General features: G+C 46.1%; 1 protein-coding gene across 1 annotated transcript in view; it reads left to right on the forward strand.

Annotated features, from left to right (window-relative positions):
• Positions 1–16,498, forward strand: part of fbxl17 (F-box and leucine-rich repeat protein 17) — a 267,492-nt gene that overhangs the window by 79,467 nt on the left and 171,527 nt on the right. Inside the window, exon 7 of the mRNA XM_079517066.1 lies at positions 5,377–5,484. Within this exon, the coding sequence (XP_079373192.1) occupies positions 5,377–5,484 (108 nt within the window). The remainder of the gene's footprint in view (positions 1–5,376; positions 5,485–16,498) is intronic.

Consider the following 16,498-nt stretch of genomic DNA (forward strand, 5'->3'; position numbering starts at 1 on the left):
TATGTATTTAATGAAATAAAAAGGTCAAGATCCTGCCCACAGCGATAATAAATCAAAAATGCTACAACTGTGTTTATTCTCGCTCAAGTGTTTATTCCCCGTTCATTCTTATGCTAGATCATTGATCAGTAGCACGGGGTGGGGGGAATTCTCTCTCTCTCACTCTCACTCTCAACAGAGAAGGCTTTTCAGAAAAACACACAACTGAGAACTTACCATAAGTAAGCCTTTCCGAGCCATGAGGCCCGTATGTAGCCTATCTCCTGTTTCTGTAGCATGATATACAAGTACACCCCCTGGACATGACGCTAGTATGTCGCAGGGACGTACCCCAATCCAACCCTTGATGCTGAGTGCCAAGCAGGGAGGCACATGTGTCTTTGGTATTTGGCATGTCCCGGCCGTGGATTAAATCCATCCAACCTTCCAGTCTCAGGGCGGACACTCTAACCACAAGGCCACTGACTGAACTCACCATAATGATACAATATCTTTTATTTTACTGTATGAGACCTTAGGCTGTCATTAATTCTCTGTCCCTCCCCAAGTTAGTCATTCTGCCATTTCCTTTTGAACAATACACAATTCCATGTGTTCAGTGTTTTACACCTTAGTGTTAAACCTTAATTCAAGTACTGCACTGTATACTGTAGTATATACTGTAGTATATACATACTGTAGTATGACACATTTAGACAATACATAAAATTACAAATGACGTTCTACCCCGTTGCACTGTACTGTATGACCTGTTGAAAGATAAATGGGCCCTCCTGTTCTCTCAATGGGTCTCCCTGGGTTCTCCATCTTTGTCTGACTCAACATGATAACCTTTAAGGTAGCCCTCAGGAGAGAGCTAAAGGGGGCAGGGGGAGAGAGAGAGAGAGAGAGAGAGAGAGATACTAAGAGAGAGAGAGTGAGTCAGAGGTTTCTAATGCTCTGCAGGAGAGTAAAGGAGGTGATTGAGGGACAGGTCAGAGGTCCAGATCCCTCTGTAATGAGCTTGATTTATAACCACCAACTTAATCACAGCAAGGACTCCCACTTGATTTATGGACACAGTGTCTTGCTTCATTCACCCTGGATATATGGAGTAGTGTTCCCCAACGCAGAGTAATAAGGTAGTCAAATCCTCTGTGTTCATTTACATCTGAGGGTGAATAAAAGTAACCTGACTCCGCCAGATGGGGCAGCAGAGAGTACACTGGGTTCCCCCCTCCTGCTCCCATCTGGGAACTCTCAGGCAGACTTGATGCCCGGCCACAAAACGGCCTGGCCAATCAGCAGCAGCTCTCCCGCCTCTAGCTGCTGCTGATTGGCCAGGCCGTTTTGTGCCCTCTGCTGCCCCATCTGGCGGAGTCAGGTTAGAATAAAAGTATATCTGATACGAATGCATATATGAACACATTTGTTTGTATAATTTATTTCGACATTCTGTTTAGGATACAATCACATTGTAAAGCACTTTAAAGATGGTGTGCAATGGCTTTTTGGGCATTTTATTTTGTAGTTTCACTCTGAAACGGAAGCCTCTGCTTCTGAACCAATCGGAGCGTTGCATCCCTCCAGGCTATGGGAAGTTGGCCACATGCACGTCTCGTCTCTTTGTTTACAAGTCAGAGTCTGATCGACAGATAAGACAGTGGATCTCAGCAGTTTGCTACTACGACTACGTGGCTTATTTCTAACCTATAATGTTTTCAGACACATATTCTTGCGTGCTGATTAAGTTTAAAATGAGTAATACACTTCTGGATGACCTCTTGAATGAGATAAAAACAAATGTAGTAGTTGTAGTATCAAAACTGGCTGTGTTTGGAGGAATGCGCAGCAATGGGAATAACACGGGTGAATGAAATCAAGATTGTTCCGGGCCTCTACACCAGTGGTTCACAAACCATTTCATGTCAACGACCCCCAAATTGACACTTATTAGCCCACGGACCCCCATTTAAGAACATATGCCAGGGACCCCCCATAAGAGAACATTTTTACGGCTATAGCAGTGATTCTCAACCCGTTTAATTTCAAGGTCCCACCCAGTTTGACATGCATTAGTCTACGGTCCCCCATTGAATGGCATTTCTATCTCTGGGACCCCAATTTATATTGTAAAATCAATGTTCATTTACACTCTCAGAGTTACAGACCCATATAAGGGTCCATTTGGTTCCAAACTATCATTTAGCTGGGGACCCCCTGGAACTCCTTCAAGGACCCCTGGGGGTCCGTGGACCCCACTTTGGGAACCACTGCTCTACACGTCATCACGTAGCACGTTTTCATTCAAAGGATTTTATGGACTTTTGATATAAAAATAGTAAAATACACAAAAATGGAAATGTTCCCATTGTTTTGGCATCTATTGTTAGGTATGCCCATATGTATGCACTGCATATGTACACCAGTAGATCTATCAATGTGTGATCATGCTACTTGTTCATTTTGATCAGTTAGACCCTATGCTTGTAACACTAGTCTTTATTCATCTTACCTGTGTTATTTATGACTCCCATCAAACATCAAAGCAACCACAAGATTTACTCACTATCCTAAAGCCATCTCACTCAGCCGGCTTCCTGGGCTTCAGTCAAATCATTCACACAGACTTCTACAGACAGACTTCTCACAAGACTTCTACATAACTGCGTGATTATTCTCTATATTTGCAGTCTAATTAGGGACCTTTGGCTTTATCATTTTTAACACACTTTCAGTTTTTAATTGAGCTAGTGTATGCGTGCGTGTGTGTGTGTTCAAAATGTCTTCAAAGCCTTCTCAAAATCTCGCCAATGCTTTTTAGGATTTTCAACATTGGATGTGATGAAGTTTCCACCTCCCATCCTCTCCACTCTTTGATGGTTGTTTTCCTCAGTTTTCCCAGTTATTCATCCAATAAAGTAAATTCTTTGCCATCCTCTCAACCCTCTGTAATCTGATCCCCATCGCCTGTGTGATTGATGGCCGATGAAGCGGTCGAGGCTACGCTTAACACATTAAGACCCGAGGGCGATTCTACAAATGTCTTCGAAAAACGTATATTGCTATACCAGTGGTTCTCAAACTTTTTCAAGCCAAGAACCCCCAAAAATATATGTATTTGGCCGTGGATCCCCATTTCAAAATAAATAGTTCCAGGGACCCCCAGAAGCAAAGATTTGAGTTAAAATGTTTGCTTTAAAAATAATATACTCAAAGATTTCAACACATTTTCAAGATTTTCGAATAGCCAACGTATCATTCCCGGTTTGAATAGGTTAAGAAGGCTGGCGAATAGGACAATCCCTTCAAAAAAGTTGTCAGTGTGTTTAGTGAGGTGTTTTGAGTGATTTGGGTAATGTTGTGAACTATTGATATCCATATTGATGAATGCAAGCAGAAGCCGGTGGAAAAGTTTGTTCCCCTACTGATCTTTGATTCATAATAGGCTGAGTGAGAGACAGTGAGGGTTGCCGATCCATCTATCTCATTGTCATGTCTCGACCACTCAGTCCAAGCTGAATGCAATTCTCTGTCCATTTTTGTTCTGTGTTTGGTTGCTGCGGTCCTGTCCGTCTCTGTTTGATATGTGAGCAGGAGTCGGCCGTGTTGAGAGTTGTACTTCATGAGATATCGTTGAAATTGCAATACTATGCATTTCTAGTGAGTCCCAGCATGCAGGTCCCTGTCAAACTGTGTGCTTTAAAGTAGAAACAAAAATGGAGTGAACTCCCCACAAAAAGTTCAGAAACTTTACTTCGGTCAATTATTATAAAGGAGAGCGAATACCAACAGAAGCATATTCTGTGTTACTCATTCCATGATTGTACGATCCTTTATAAGTCCTTGTAAAGGTGACTAATCAACGATAACAATGATTATACAATTCCAATATCAAAGTTAAGTTTCAGAAATGTTATTTACTACTACTAGGCATGCACATTTTAAAATAAACGCTAAAGTAAAAAAAATAACACCCACCAGGACTGCATTTGTAGTTGTGAAACTGCTACAGGAACCCAGTATATAGCCAAATGCAGGTAAATGCAGTCTTTGGCAAGTCAATTATGGAGACCACCCTCCACTCAGGCCAGACCACCCTCCACTCAGGCCAGTGGAGACCACCCTCCACTCAGGCCAGAGCACCCTCCACTCAGGCCAGTGGAGACCACCCTCCACTCAGGCCAGTGGAGACCACCCTCCACTCAGGCCAGACCACCCTCCACTCAGGCCAGACCACCCTCCACTCAGGCCAGTCCACCCTCCACTCAGGCCAGTGGAGACCACCCTCCACTCAGGCCAGACCACCCTCCACTCAGGCCAGACCACCCTCCACTCAGGCCAGACCACCCTCCACTCAGGCCAGTGGAGACCACCCTCCACTCAGGCCAGTGGAGACCACCCTCCACTCAGGCCAGACCACCCTCCACTCAGGCCAGTGGAGACCACCCTCCACTCAGGCCAGTGGAGATCACCCTCCACTCAGGCCAGTCCACCTTCCACTCAGGCCAGTGGAGATCACCCTCCACTCAGGCCAGTCCACCTTCCACTCAGGCCAGTGGAGACCACCCTCCACTCAGGCCAGTCCACCTTCCACTCAGGCCAGTGGAGATCACCCTCCACTCAGGCCAGACCACCCTCCACTCAGGCCAGTGGAGACCACCCTCCACTCAGGCCAGACCACCCTCCACTCAGGCCAGTGGAGACCACCCTCCACTCAGGCCAGACCACCCTCCACTCAGGCCAGTGGAGACCACCCTCCACTCAGGCCAGACCACCCTCCACTCAGGCCAGACCACCCTCCACTCAGGCCAGTGGAGACCACCCTCCACTCAGGCCAGTGGAGATCACCCTCCACTCAGGCCAGTGGAGATCACCCTCCACTCAGGCCAGTGGAGACCACCCTCCACTCAGGCCAGACCACCCTCCACTCAGGCCAGACCACCCTCCACTCAGGCCAGTGGAGACCACCCTCCACTCAGGCCAGTGGAGACCACCCTCCACTCAGGCCAGTGGAGACCACCCTCCACTCAGGCCAGTGGAGATCACCCTCCACTCAGGCCAGTGGAGACCACCCTCCACTCAGGCCAGACCACCCTCCACTCAGGCCAGTGGAGACCACCCTCCACTCAGGCCAGACCACCCTCCATTCAGGCCAGTGGAGATCACCCTCCACTCAGGCCAGTAGGAAAAAGTTATTTCCTACAAGCACTGGCGAGGTTTTCTCACAATCTACTAGATGTGCTACTTGTGTCATGTGGGGTTCATTGACAAAACTGTGCACTTGTTTTTGTTCGATACAAAGCGAATTATTCACTCATGTTAACTCTGTTAAAATGTATTGTTTTTTACAGTGTTATTTCGTTTTTGTTAACTGGTAGTCTTCCTCTCTTCCAGGTGACTGATAAATCTGTGCGAGCTGTCGCAGAGCATTGTCCAGAGCTGCAGTTTGTGGGCTTCATGGGATGCCCCGTGACATCACAGGGGGTCATCCATCTGACCGGGGTGAGTGACTCAACGCATCATGGCTGACATTAAGCATTAATATGCTTGTAAATATCATCCATGTTTCCAGAGCAGTGAAAGGGGAGACTACATGAGTTTATCCCCCTGACAACGGCATTACCGTCCCTTTTCGGAAGCAGATACAGAAAGTTATTGCGTACACATTTTTTTGCACCGATTATTACGAGTGTAAATGTCAAGAGGAGGGGTTTGCATGACCTTGTTTTCTTTTCCTTTTTTTTGGTCTAATGCTGTTTCAGCTATAACGACATGCAGAGTACTAGCATTCCATCCTGTTGTTGCTGACGTGCAGCATTTCCACAGGGGGTAAAAAAAGACACTTTCTAAAAGTAAACTCGAGGCCTTGCCGTGTGGTGGGTTTTCCTTTTTTCATAGTTGCCGTGGAAGTTAGTGGGAGCTAACTTTTAAACCTCATGAATGCCTAATGAGATGAATCCCTAATTCTACGAGGCTGTTCAGAATGACACCCTGCTGTTTGGATATTACCATGTTAATGAGAGGGGTACAGTGGTTAAAGATGTACCCCCCTCAACACACACACACACACACACACACACACACACACACACACACACAGACAGACGCATACAGTACGTGCTGTGCACATGTGCATGCACATCTGTCCACTCAAGCACACGCACACACAGTTGGCTCCCCTAATACACCGTCAATTCACACAGCCTTCATTTTAGTGTTTGTGTGTGTGTATCCCTACATGTTTGCGGAACGTGTGTGTGTGTGTGTGTGTGTGTGTGTGTGTGTGTGTGTGTGTGTGTGTGTGTGTGTGTGTGTGTGTGTGTGTGTGTGTGTGTGTGTGTGTGTGTGTGTGTGTGTGTGTGTGTGTGTGTGTGTGTGTGTGTGTGTGTGTGTGTGTGTGTGTGTGTGTGTGTGTGTGTGTGTGACCCTTCGTCTCAAATGCAATTACAGTAGTATTAATGGGACCGAGGGGCTGTGATGCAGCAGTGCATTATTAGATTAAACAGCAGATTAATTTGGGCCCCATCATCTCTGCAGCCTGTGTTGACCTTGGCCACGCCGTTGTAGACAGACCGTAATGAACCTAGCCAGTCATAACACCATTATCATATCTGTGGTGGACACCTTATTATTATTTATTGCAATATAACCAAGGGAAAAGTTTTGATGGTCCGTTTAGATCTCTTAAATCACAAGTTCGCTAATCAGAGGCTCTTGTCTGAGATGAACGCCAGTGTGCATTTTTTGCGAACTTCAAAGGTACGGTAATATTGTTTGTAAATAACAGAATTCTCAGGTTGCAAATTTTCAAAACGAAAGAAAACATTGCATCAAACATTCCATCAAAAAGAAAAATGATACTATTGCACAAGGAAATTTGCTAATAGTGTAAAAAATATGAATCTAAATTAGTAAGTCATTACCACAGAAAATATTTGCACCGATTCCTCTGAAGTCAGGGCTATTTTTACCCTTTCAGAAACAAAGGTGAGGCAAGTTCCTCTGTGGGGCCCGCCGAGCAGCTTTTCAGACACCGCTGAACATTATTTCACTGCTTCTCAACCCCAAATAATTGCCAAACCACTAAGATTTTAATGATGGTACAGTATATAAAAGAGATGACATTGTATTCTTTCTTTATAACAGAAAAATTAGTTTTCATTATACTACGTTGGTTCATCGATCCAAGCCGGAACACAATTGATTTATTCATTATTCAAATAAATAGGCTCTTAAAATTCATACGGCTCACCCATCTAACCACTTAACACGTGTTAACTTCTGTTAAGAGACAAAAATACATTTAAATTAGGCAACCCTCCGTCCCCGTCGTATCTTTGTGTTCGCTCTTCCTCCCTCCCTCCCTCTCTCTCTCTCTCTCTCGCTCTCTCTCATGTACTCTGCTCTCACTCTCCCCTAATCTATGACAGTAATTATCTCGTTCAGGAGTTGATTCCTCTCCCTTCATTCAGGCCTTGAATCGGTCCCTCGCCCTCGGTCCCCATCCAGTGTCAACTGGAAAATCATGTTCTGCCTTTTAGTATCGTTGCATTTCTTATGACTCTGTGGACCCCCACGCACATCTCCTGTTCGATTATCACTATCCGCCCCATCCTGCCCTCTCATCTCTCCTGCGCACTTTCCTTTGACAATCTTCTGACAATCTTCTTAAACTCCCCACGCCATTTGCCGCTGTGGAGAAGAGGGAAAAAAATCCATTACTGTTATTAACTTCTCTTTTCATACCGCTTGCCTCGATCTCATTTCAGATTTTTTTTTGTATCCTATTTCTAATCAAAATTAGGTAGAAGGAAATCAATTGAAATCTTGTTTTTGATGAAGTGGGCTGCCAACTGAAGATGTGCTGAGTTTGATGGAGGTAGTCAGTGGTAGAAGTCAGTGGTGCAAGTGTGGTGAAAGTACTGCAGTGCTCATGCATGGCTAATGGGCCCTGCAGTGTTCCTGGTCCCGCTGAGACCTGGTGTTGAGACCTGCATGCATTGTGAAAGCTCATGTTTCATAATTATACTGTATCACAGTCTGCTTATGTATTTAAACACTTTCAACCTGGCATCCCTGTTGTGGTTTTGTCATTATATAGGTGAACATTTTTCACCAAAAATCAATACATAAAAACATTTTTTTCTAAAAGGCAATTGAGCTAATACAGTAGATGGGTTAATGTGGAACATTTCAAAATGTATGTTTGTAGAGAATCTGAAAAAGATTATGCTTTATATTATTGTAAAAGAAAAAAGATGTAATCAACTTCCGAAACACCACTTCTTCCCCCTGTGTCCCGCAACTTGTATAAACTTTGACAACTTAAAAACACTTTTGTTAACTTGTTTTTCGATTTCTAGTCACTTGAAATGAAGTGGGTCTCCAGCCGCTCTGCTTGTGGTGCGTGAGTGTCTAACCTTTTACTGGTGTTTGGGTTACATATTGAACGTTTAAGTTTCCTTCTAGCCTGACACTATTAATGGTTTTATTGATGAGGCTGGTCACATCCCAGGGCCATGTAATGGATACAAAGTGTCTGGGGAGGAAAGCTCTGTGTGTGTCCCAATACTCTCAGTGGCACATTGCTCTCCCCTAGCTGCTCGTGTGTGTGTGTGTGTGTGTGTGTGTGTGTGTGTGTGTGTGTGTGTGTGTGTGTGTGTGTGTGTGTGTGTGTGTGTGTGTGTGTGTGTGTGTGTGTGTGTGTGTGTGTGTGTGTGTGTGTGTGTGTGTGTGTGTGTGTGTGTGTGTGTGTGTGTGTGTGTGTGTGTGTGTGTGTGTGTGTGTGTGTGTGTGTGTGTGTGTGTGTGTGTGTGTGTGTGTGAAATCAATCTTTCCCTTCACACAGTGTCAAGGGAGCACCCTTGAGTCAGGTCAAGGGACAAGCCACACACACACACACTGAGGGTAAACCCTCAGTGTGTGTGCGTATGCATGCATGCATTTAGGGCTAAACTAAACCAGCTTTAGCATGACCCCCCTGGGGTGGGTGTGTGTGCACTTACACACAGAACTGTGCCAAAGTTAAACATGGTTTAAAAGAAAAACATTTTGAAAGTACAGCCTATTCTCTGCACTTCCTCCTTCGGTTCCGTCGGTAGAGCTTTGGTCTTGGCCGGCTTTGAATGATGAGCAGACAAAAACCACAGTCGTTATCCAACTCCTCCAACAGTGTCAGTACCTCTTTATAACTCTCTCTCTCTCTGGTCTCTCTGCTTCTTGGTCATTGTCTCTCTCTCTCCCTCTGTATCCTTGTCTTCTCTCTGTTAGTCTCTCACCATATGCCTGACTGAGTGACTCTCTCTTCCTCCCCCACCTCTCTCTCTCTCCTCCCTACTTTCTCTCTCTCTCCACCCTACTTTCTCTCTCTCCATCTTCCTGTCAAGTGGTATTCTTGTCTTCTGGTAGTGATTAAGTCCAAGGTCGGTGCTATCAGAGAGCCCAGTGTTTGAGAGCAGCACTGCGAGTACCAAAAAGCTTTCACCCCCCAACCCCAACCCCCACACCCTCAGAAGTCCCGCTGACGACCGACCCCACCCCCCACTCGCCTCGCCTGTCAAACTCTTACCCGCAAATCCCAATTTTTTTGTACATCAGCCTATCATTGGCCCCCAAGCACGGTGCGGAGCGTGGAATGCCTTTTTCATGGGAGTGTTTGCGAAAGTTTGACACCCTCTAGAGGGAGGGGGGAGGGCGTGCGCGAGAGAGAGGAGGCCCGTAGCCAAAACAAATGGAGAGGTTGTTGAAGAAAGTGTCAGAGATGAAAGGAGGTATATTTTGGAGGCTGTAATGGCTCTGCATCGTTCCCTCTGATGTTCCCCAACTTTGGGTATTTCTGGTCTTAATTTGGGCCTTGCAGATGAATTGGGCTGCAGCGTTGTTGTTCTTTTTTTTGTTTTTAGTTTTTTCTCCAAAGAAACTTGGGACCTCTTGATAAATGCTCTCTAAATTTGACAGAACTGGACCATGTATAATGCTTCATCCCCCCCCTCTCCCTCGCCCTCTCTCTCTCTCTGTGTTTATGAGCAAATATAACATAGCCTAGTCCATGACAGTGGAGCTGTTTCACTTGGTAACCAAACTCACATGTGGTACACATCCGGACGACTCGGTGGGCTCAGTACATCCCCACCCATCTGAATTTGGCTCTGGACCATTGCAACTCGTACTAGAGTCCTGATTGCAACATACCAACCCTCCCTCCCTTGTAGCAAAACCACCAACACCAATGAGACGGTATATCAAACAGTTGGTACGTGAGTCTAGAGAAATCAGACACAAAGGTTAACATCCAGGTCTCCTACTACACCCACATTCACACACTCCTTATTCACCGTCTGCCACCTCCCCTGCGCACTGAGTGCTGCCTGGGGTCGCTGTAGCCTCTGCCTATAGTACAGGCTCCTTATCTATTCGCCCTGACTGGAGCACAGCAAAATACATCATCTCTGTGCCCTCTGTGCCAGACTGATAACCCCTCCCCCATCATGCATCACACACACACACACACACACACACACACACACACACACACACACGTTCTGTATGTATGTGTACGTGTGTGTGTGTAGTTGCGGCCACATGTCGCATTTACTATGAAAGCGTACATTTTTGTCCGTCAGTGTATCACTCAAAATCCCCATACATGGGAAAGCCCCCATACAGTAGGTGCCCACCAGGTCTCGTGAGAATCATGTGACATCATCAGGGATGATGATGTCATAGTAAATGCAACCTGCTGTCGCAATTAGTGAACCCGGACATTTTGAGTACCCGATGTCTCCCTTTTGACTGATACCTGTCCATTGAAACTCTAGACGGGCCTGCCCCAAAGTTATTAGTGCAGCCGTGCCCGGCAGCCGGCTAAAACTAGGCCCATTAATTAAAACATGTGCACTCAAGAATGTCCCCACTACCACCCTTAGATCTCCATATATGGAGCTGACTTGACATTCCATATGTTGATCTGACCTCATCAAACCCTGCACACTCAAGACAGACACACTCCATATATGGCCAGTACAGAATTCATTCCATGTTGATCTAAGCTGGGCTTAAAATGACAGCGGACAAAGTGTAATAAGGATTTTTGTGAAGAGGACACAAAACGGCCTGGCCAATCAGCAGCAGCTATCCTGCCTCTAGCTGCTTTTGATTGGCCAGGCCGTTTTGTGGCCGGGCATCAAGTCTGCCTGAGAGTTCCCAGATGGGAGCAGGAGGGGGGAACCCAGTGTACTCTCTGCTGCCCCATCTGGCGGAGTCAGGTTAGGGTAGGCTTGGGGGAATCATGAATAGAAAGAGCGGGCGGGAGTCTGAGCATGATGGTCATGTGGTCACGTTGACCCGTTTAGACCTAGAACTAAAAGGCCTTCTATATCCTACCTACGTTTAGACCTAGAACTAAAAGGCCTTCTATATCCTACCTACGTTTAGACCTAGAACTAAAAGGCCTTCTATATCCTACCTACGTTTAGACCTAGAACTAAAAGGCCTTCTATATCCTACCTACGTTTAGACCTAGAACTAAAAGGCCTTCTATATCCTACCTACGTTTAGACCTAGAACTAAAAGGCCTTCTATATCCTACCTACGTTTAGACCTAGAACTAAAAGGCCTTCTATATCCTACCTACGTTTAGACCTAGAACTAAAAGGCCTTCTATATCCAACCTACGTTTAGACCTAGAACTAAAAGGCCTTCTATATCCTACCTACGTTTAGACCTATAACTAAAAGGCCTTCTATATCCTACCTACGTTTAGACCTAGAACTAAAAGGCCTTCTATATCCAACCTACGTTTTCTGAACAACAACAAAAAACTATACATTATGTTTATCGTATGTCGGGTGAAAACTGTCAAACTGTTACTTTTCAGGATTCAAATTCAAAAGTAGCAGATCTACAAGCATCTGCTACTTTTGATATTTGTGTTTTAATTCACGAATATATACGCCAACTTAAAATATGGAGATAGGAGGTTTCTGCCCGACAGCAACGGTATGTTGCCCATAGGTTGTGGAACAGAGTCCCCCAGGGCTCTGTACTAGTGACCCATAGGTTGTGGAACAGAGTCCCCCAGGGCTCTGTACTAGTGACCAGAGTCCCCCAGGGCTCTGTACTAGTGACCCATAGGTTGTGGAACAGAGTCCCCCAGGGCTCTGTACTAGTGACCAGAGTCCCCCAGGGCTCTGTACTAGTGACCCATAGGTTGTGGAACAGAGTCCCCCAGGGCTCTGTACTAGTGACCCATAGGTTGTGGAACAGAGTCCCCCAGGGCTCTGTACTAGTAACCCATAGGTTGTGGAACAGAGTCCCCCAGGGCTCTGTACTAGTGACCCATAGGTTGTGGAACAGAGTCCCCCAGGGCTCTGTACTAGTGACCCAGAGGTTGTGGAACAGAGTCCCCCAGGGCTCTGTACTAGTGACCCATAGGTTGTGGAACAGAGTCCCCCAGGGCTCTGTACTAGTGACCCATAGGTTGTGGAACAGAGTCCCCCAGGGCTCTGTACTAGTGACCAGAGTCCCCCAGGGCTCTGTACTAGTGACCCATAGGTTGTGGAACAGAGTCCCCCAGGGCTCTGTACTAGTGACCAGAGTCCCCCAGGGCTCTGTACTAGTGACCCATAGGTTGTGGAACAGAGTCCCCCAGGGCTCTGTACTAGTGACCCATAGGTTGTGGAACAGAGTCCCCCAGGGCTCTGTACTAGTAACCCATAGGTTGTGGAACAGAGTCCCCCAGGGCTCTGTACTAGTGACCCATAGGTTGTGGAACAGAGTCCCCCAGGGCTCTGTACTAGTGACCCAGAGGTTGTGGAACAGAGTCCCCCAGGGCTCTGTACTAGTGACCCATAGGTTGTGGAACAGAGTCCCCCAGGGCTCTGTACTAGTGACCATAGGTTGTGGAACAGAGTCCCCCAGGGCTCTGTACTAGTGACCCAGAGGTTGTGGAACAGAGTCCCCCAGGGCTCTGTACTAGTGACCCATAGGTTGTGGAACAGAGTCCCCCAGGGCTCTGTACTAGTGACCCATAGGTTGTGGAACAGAGTCCCCCCAGGGCTCTGTACTAGTGACCATAGGTTGTGGAACAGAGTCCCCCAGGGCTCTGTACTAGTGACCCATAGGTTGTGGAACAGAGTCCCCCAGGGCTCTGTACTAGTGACCCATAGGTTGTGGAACAGAGTCCCCCAGGGCTCTGTACTAGTGACCCATAGGTTGTGGAACAGAGTCCCCCAGGGCTCTGTACTAGTGACCCATAGGTTGTGGAACAGAGTCCCCCAGGGCTCTGTACTAGTGACCCATAGGTTGTGGAACAGAGTCCCCCAGGGCTCTGTACTAGTGACCATAGGTTGTGGAACAGAGTCCCCCAGGGCTCTGTACTAGTGTCCTTTCTGTTCTCGCATTAAATACATTAAATACATTAAATACCTCAGCTGAAAATAGCCGACCCACGAGCTTGTCGATCTGCTATTTTCCCGCGAGAGTTACGGATGCTGGGGTTTAAGTGGTTAAACCCAGACGCAGTCAGCGAGTGAGAGGTTGAACCTGACAGGAGGGGTTGTACTAGAGTGTGTGTAAGCGGGACATATACCGTATACACAATATATCCTCACTGTTGTCCAAAACCCACCGTTACTTTTCTGGAGATGGGGGAAAAAGAACCCGTCTTCCAATTGATCTGTTGTGGTTATTTGTCACAAGCTCTTGGTAATACACGGGCAGACTTAACCACTTTCAGCCTGGCGAATAGAAAAAAATCTTGAAGATCTGAAAATAGCAGATCTACAAGCTCACAATGCGATGCATCACCATGCATTGTGAGTTTGTAGATCAGCTTTTTTTGCTACTTGTGTGAGACGGTATAAGGTTTCTATCTATCTTCTACTGGCGCATGTATGTGGTCATCGGGCTTAGTGCACCGAAGAGAAGACGGCACTCTCCTCTAGCCGTTCCATGCCACTGAGTTTGTTATCAACACCAACACACATGCAGGATTAGAAGGAGAGATAGACAGAGAAGTGGGGGTGGAGAAAGAGAGGGGGGAGAGGAAAGGGGTGGTGACAGGGAGGAAATAGGTGATAGACAGTAGATGCCCAGAAGACAGATGATAAAGGGAGAATTTAAAGACACGCACGCAGACCTAAACACATGAGCGTGCGTGCGTGCGTGCGTGCGTGCGTGCGTGCGTGCGTGCAGGGGGATCAGACTAGTGGCCCGTGACTGATGCGGACAGTGTATCTGTGATGTCAGACCAATGCCCTTTCCTCTCGTTCGCACCATGCCCTCTTCAAATATTCATCCGTCTGGCTGTATGTCTGTCTGTGTGTGCGATTTTAGGCTCATCCCGGAGGGATTGTCTCGACACAGCTTTCTCCTGTCTGACTCGGGATGTGTCTGGTATGTTCAGATATGGAGACAAATATGGAGGGAGAGAATGTGTGTGTGTGTGTGTGTGTGTGTGTGTGTGTGTGTGTGTGTGTGTGTGTGTGTGTGTGTGTGTGTGTGTGTGTGTGTGTGTGTGTGTGTGTGTGTGTGTGTGTGTGTGTGTGTGTGTGTGTGTGTGTGTGTGTGTGTGTGTGTGTGTGTGTGTGTGTGTGTGTGTGTGTGTGTGTGTAAGAGATGATTTGAGATTCTTGTATGCACCCAATACTCCTATCTCCAGGCGCAGCTGCATTAATAACTTTGGGGCAGGCCCGTCTAGAGTTTAATGGACAGGTATCAGTCAAAAGGGAGACATCAAAGAGGAAGGATGGATGGGGAAGGATCAACTTATGGAATAACAGGTTCTGACATATTTCTAAGGGAGATCTAAGGGTTTGAGGTCAGATGTAGAGTTGCTGGCCAATATTGATGACATGATCTCCATATATGGGCTTAATTGCGACAGCAGGTCACATTTACTATGACATCAGGGATCTCCATCCCTGATGATGTCACGAGACCTGGGCTTTCCCATGTATGGGGATTTTGAGTGATACACTGAAAATTACGATTTGCGGGCGCAACAATGTACAAAGGTGTAAAGTGCATCTATATTGTTTAGCAACAAAGTTACCGGCTGAGCCGTGACTCTGCTCCCCCGTCACCACCTACCAATTTCTCTGCAGATGCTATGCTAATTCTTCCTCGTATCCATTACCCAGCTACAATTGCAGCCAATCGCAGCACAGGGATGCTGGCCTGTTTTCTCATTAGCCAGCCACATCAATGGTTTGCTTGCAATTGGCTGAAGTGAAAATTGAATTTGGGCAAAGATAAGCGTGTTTTGGTAGCCTATATTTTGAGACCAAATTCACTTTTGAAGCAGGCTTTTTTCTTCTAAAATCACATTTTACGGACTGAATAACTGTGTGTGTGTGTGTGTGTGTGTGTGTGTGTGTGTGTGTGTGTGTGTGTGTGTGTGTGTGTGTGTGTGTGTGTGTGTGTGTGTGTGTGTGTGTGTGTGTGTGTGTGAGACAATGTACATAGGTGTAAAGTGCATCTATATTGTTTAGCAGTGTTTTTATAGGGCAATATATATTTGTAACTTAAGTATCGGTGTATTTGAGTCAAGGAAGCCTTCTCTGCGTCTGTATCGTCGTTGTCGTTGAATCTGTCCTAACAAGTCTCTTTTCCTCCCCTCCTCTCCGGAGGGGAGGAAGAGAGTAATATAGAAGCAAATATTAACACAATATTTAAGCAGAATTCTGACTATCAGGGTCAAAGCAGGAGTCTGGAATTCTAAAGATATATAACACATTTATAACCGATATTGTGTGATGTGCAATGTTATCATAATTAACCCTTTGTGTGATGGAGAGGAGACCAGGTCCAAGTGATATCCAATCTTCCACCGTAGTCTGAAAACTTATAGCATTTTATGTAGACACTTTAAAGTATATATGCATAGTTTCATTATATAGATATTCCACTGTTAAGTTCTTAGCTTACGCATGTTTCATGATGGCTACTTTTTTATATATGTGATGTATTGCCATGCTTTTTGTTCTTGCTCAATGTAAATCGCTCTGGATTAAGAGCGTCTGCTACAATTTACAATTTACAATTTAGGCATTTAGCAGACGCTCTTAATCCAGAGCGATTTACATTAGGCAGGCCTAATCATAGTATGTTAAATGCCTACATTGTAATTGTAAGCAACTTGTGCATAAAATGCAGTATTGCAAGTGTGCACTAGAGTCTAATGACTAGACTATTAGACTAAGCAACTTGTGCATAAAATGCAGTATTGCAAGTGTGCACTAGAGTCTAATGACTAGACTATTAGACTATGCCTTCACAGATTTGGTTGTCGAGTAACCATTTTTTAAATAGTGAACTTAAAGGATACCATTACGTCCCCTCCCGCTCCCTAAGGTCAGAGGACGCCAACATCCTAGAAATCCCCAGGACCAAGCGCCATAGTACCTCGGGTGAGCAGGGCTTTCTCAGTTGCCGCCACCTCTCTATGGAACCACATCAAAGCTGCCCCCCACCCACCCTTCTCTTCTTATGAAGCCGCCCCCGAAACCCGTCTCTT

The sequence above is a fragment of the Electrona antarctica genome (genome assembly GCF_951216825.1).
Source record: "Electrona antarctica genome assembly, chromosome: 12".
In the NCBI taxonomy this organism is placed as follows: Eukaryota; Metazoa; Chordata; class Actinopteri; order Myctophiformes; family Myctophidae; genus Electrona; species Electrona antarctica.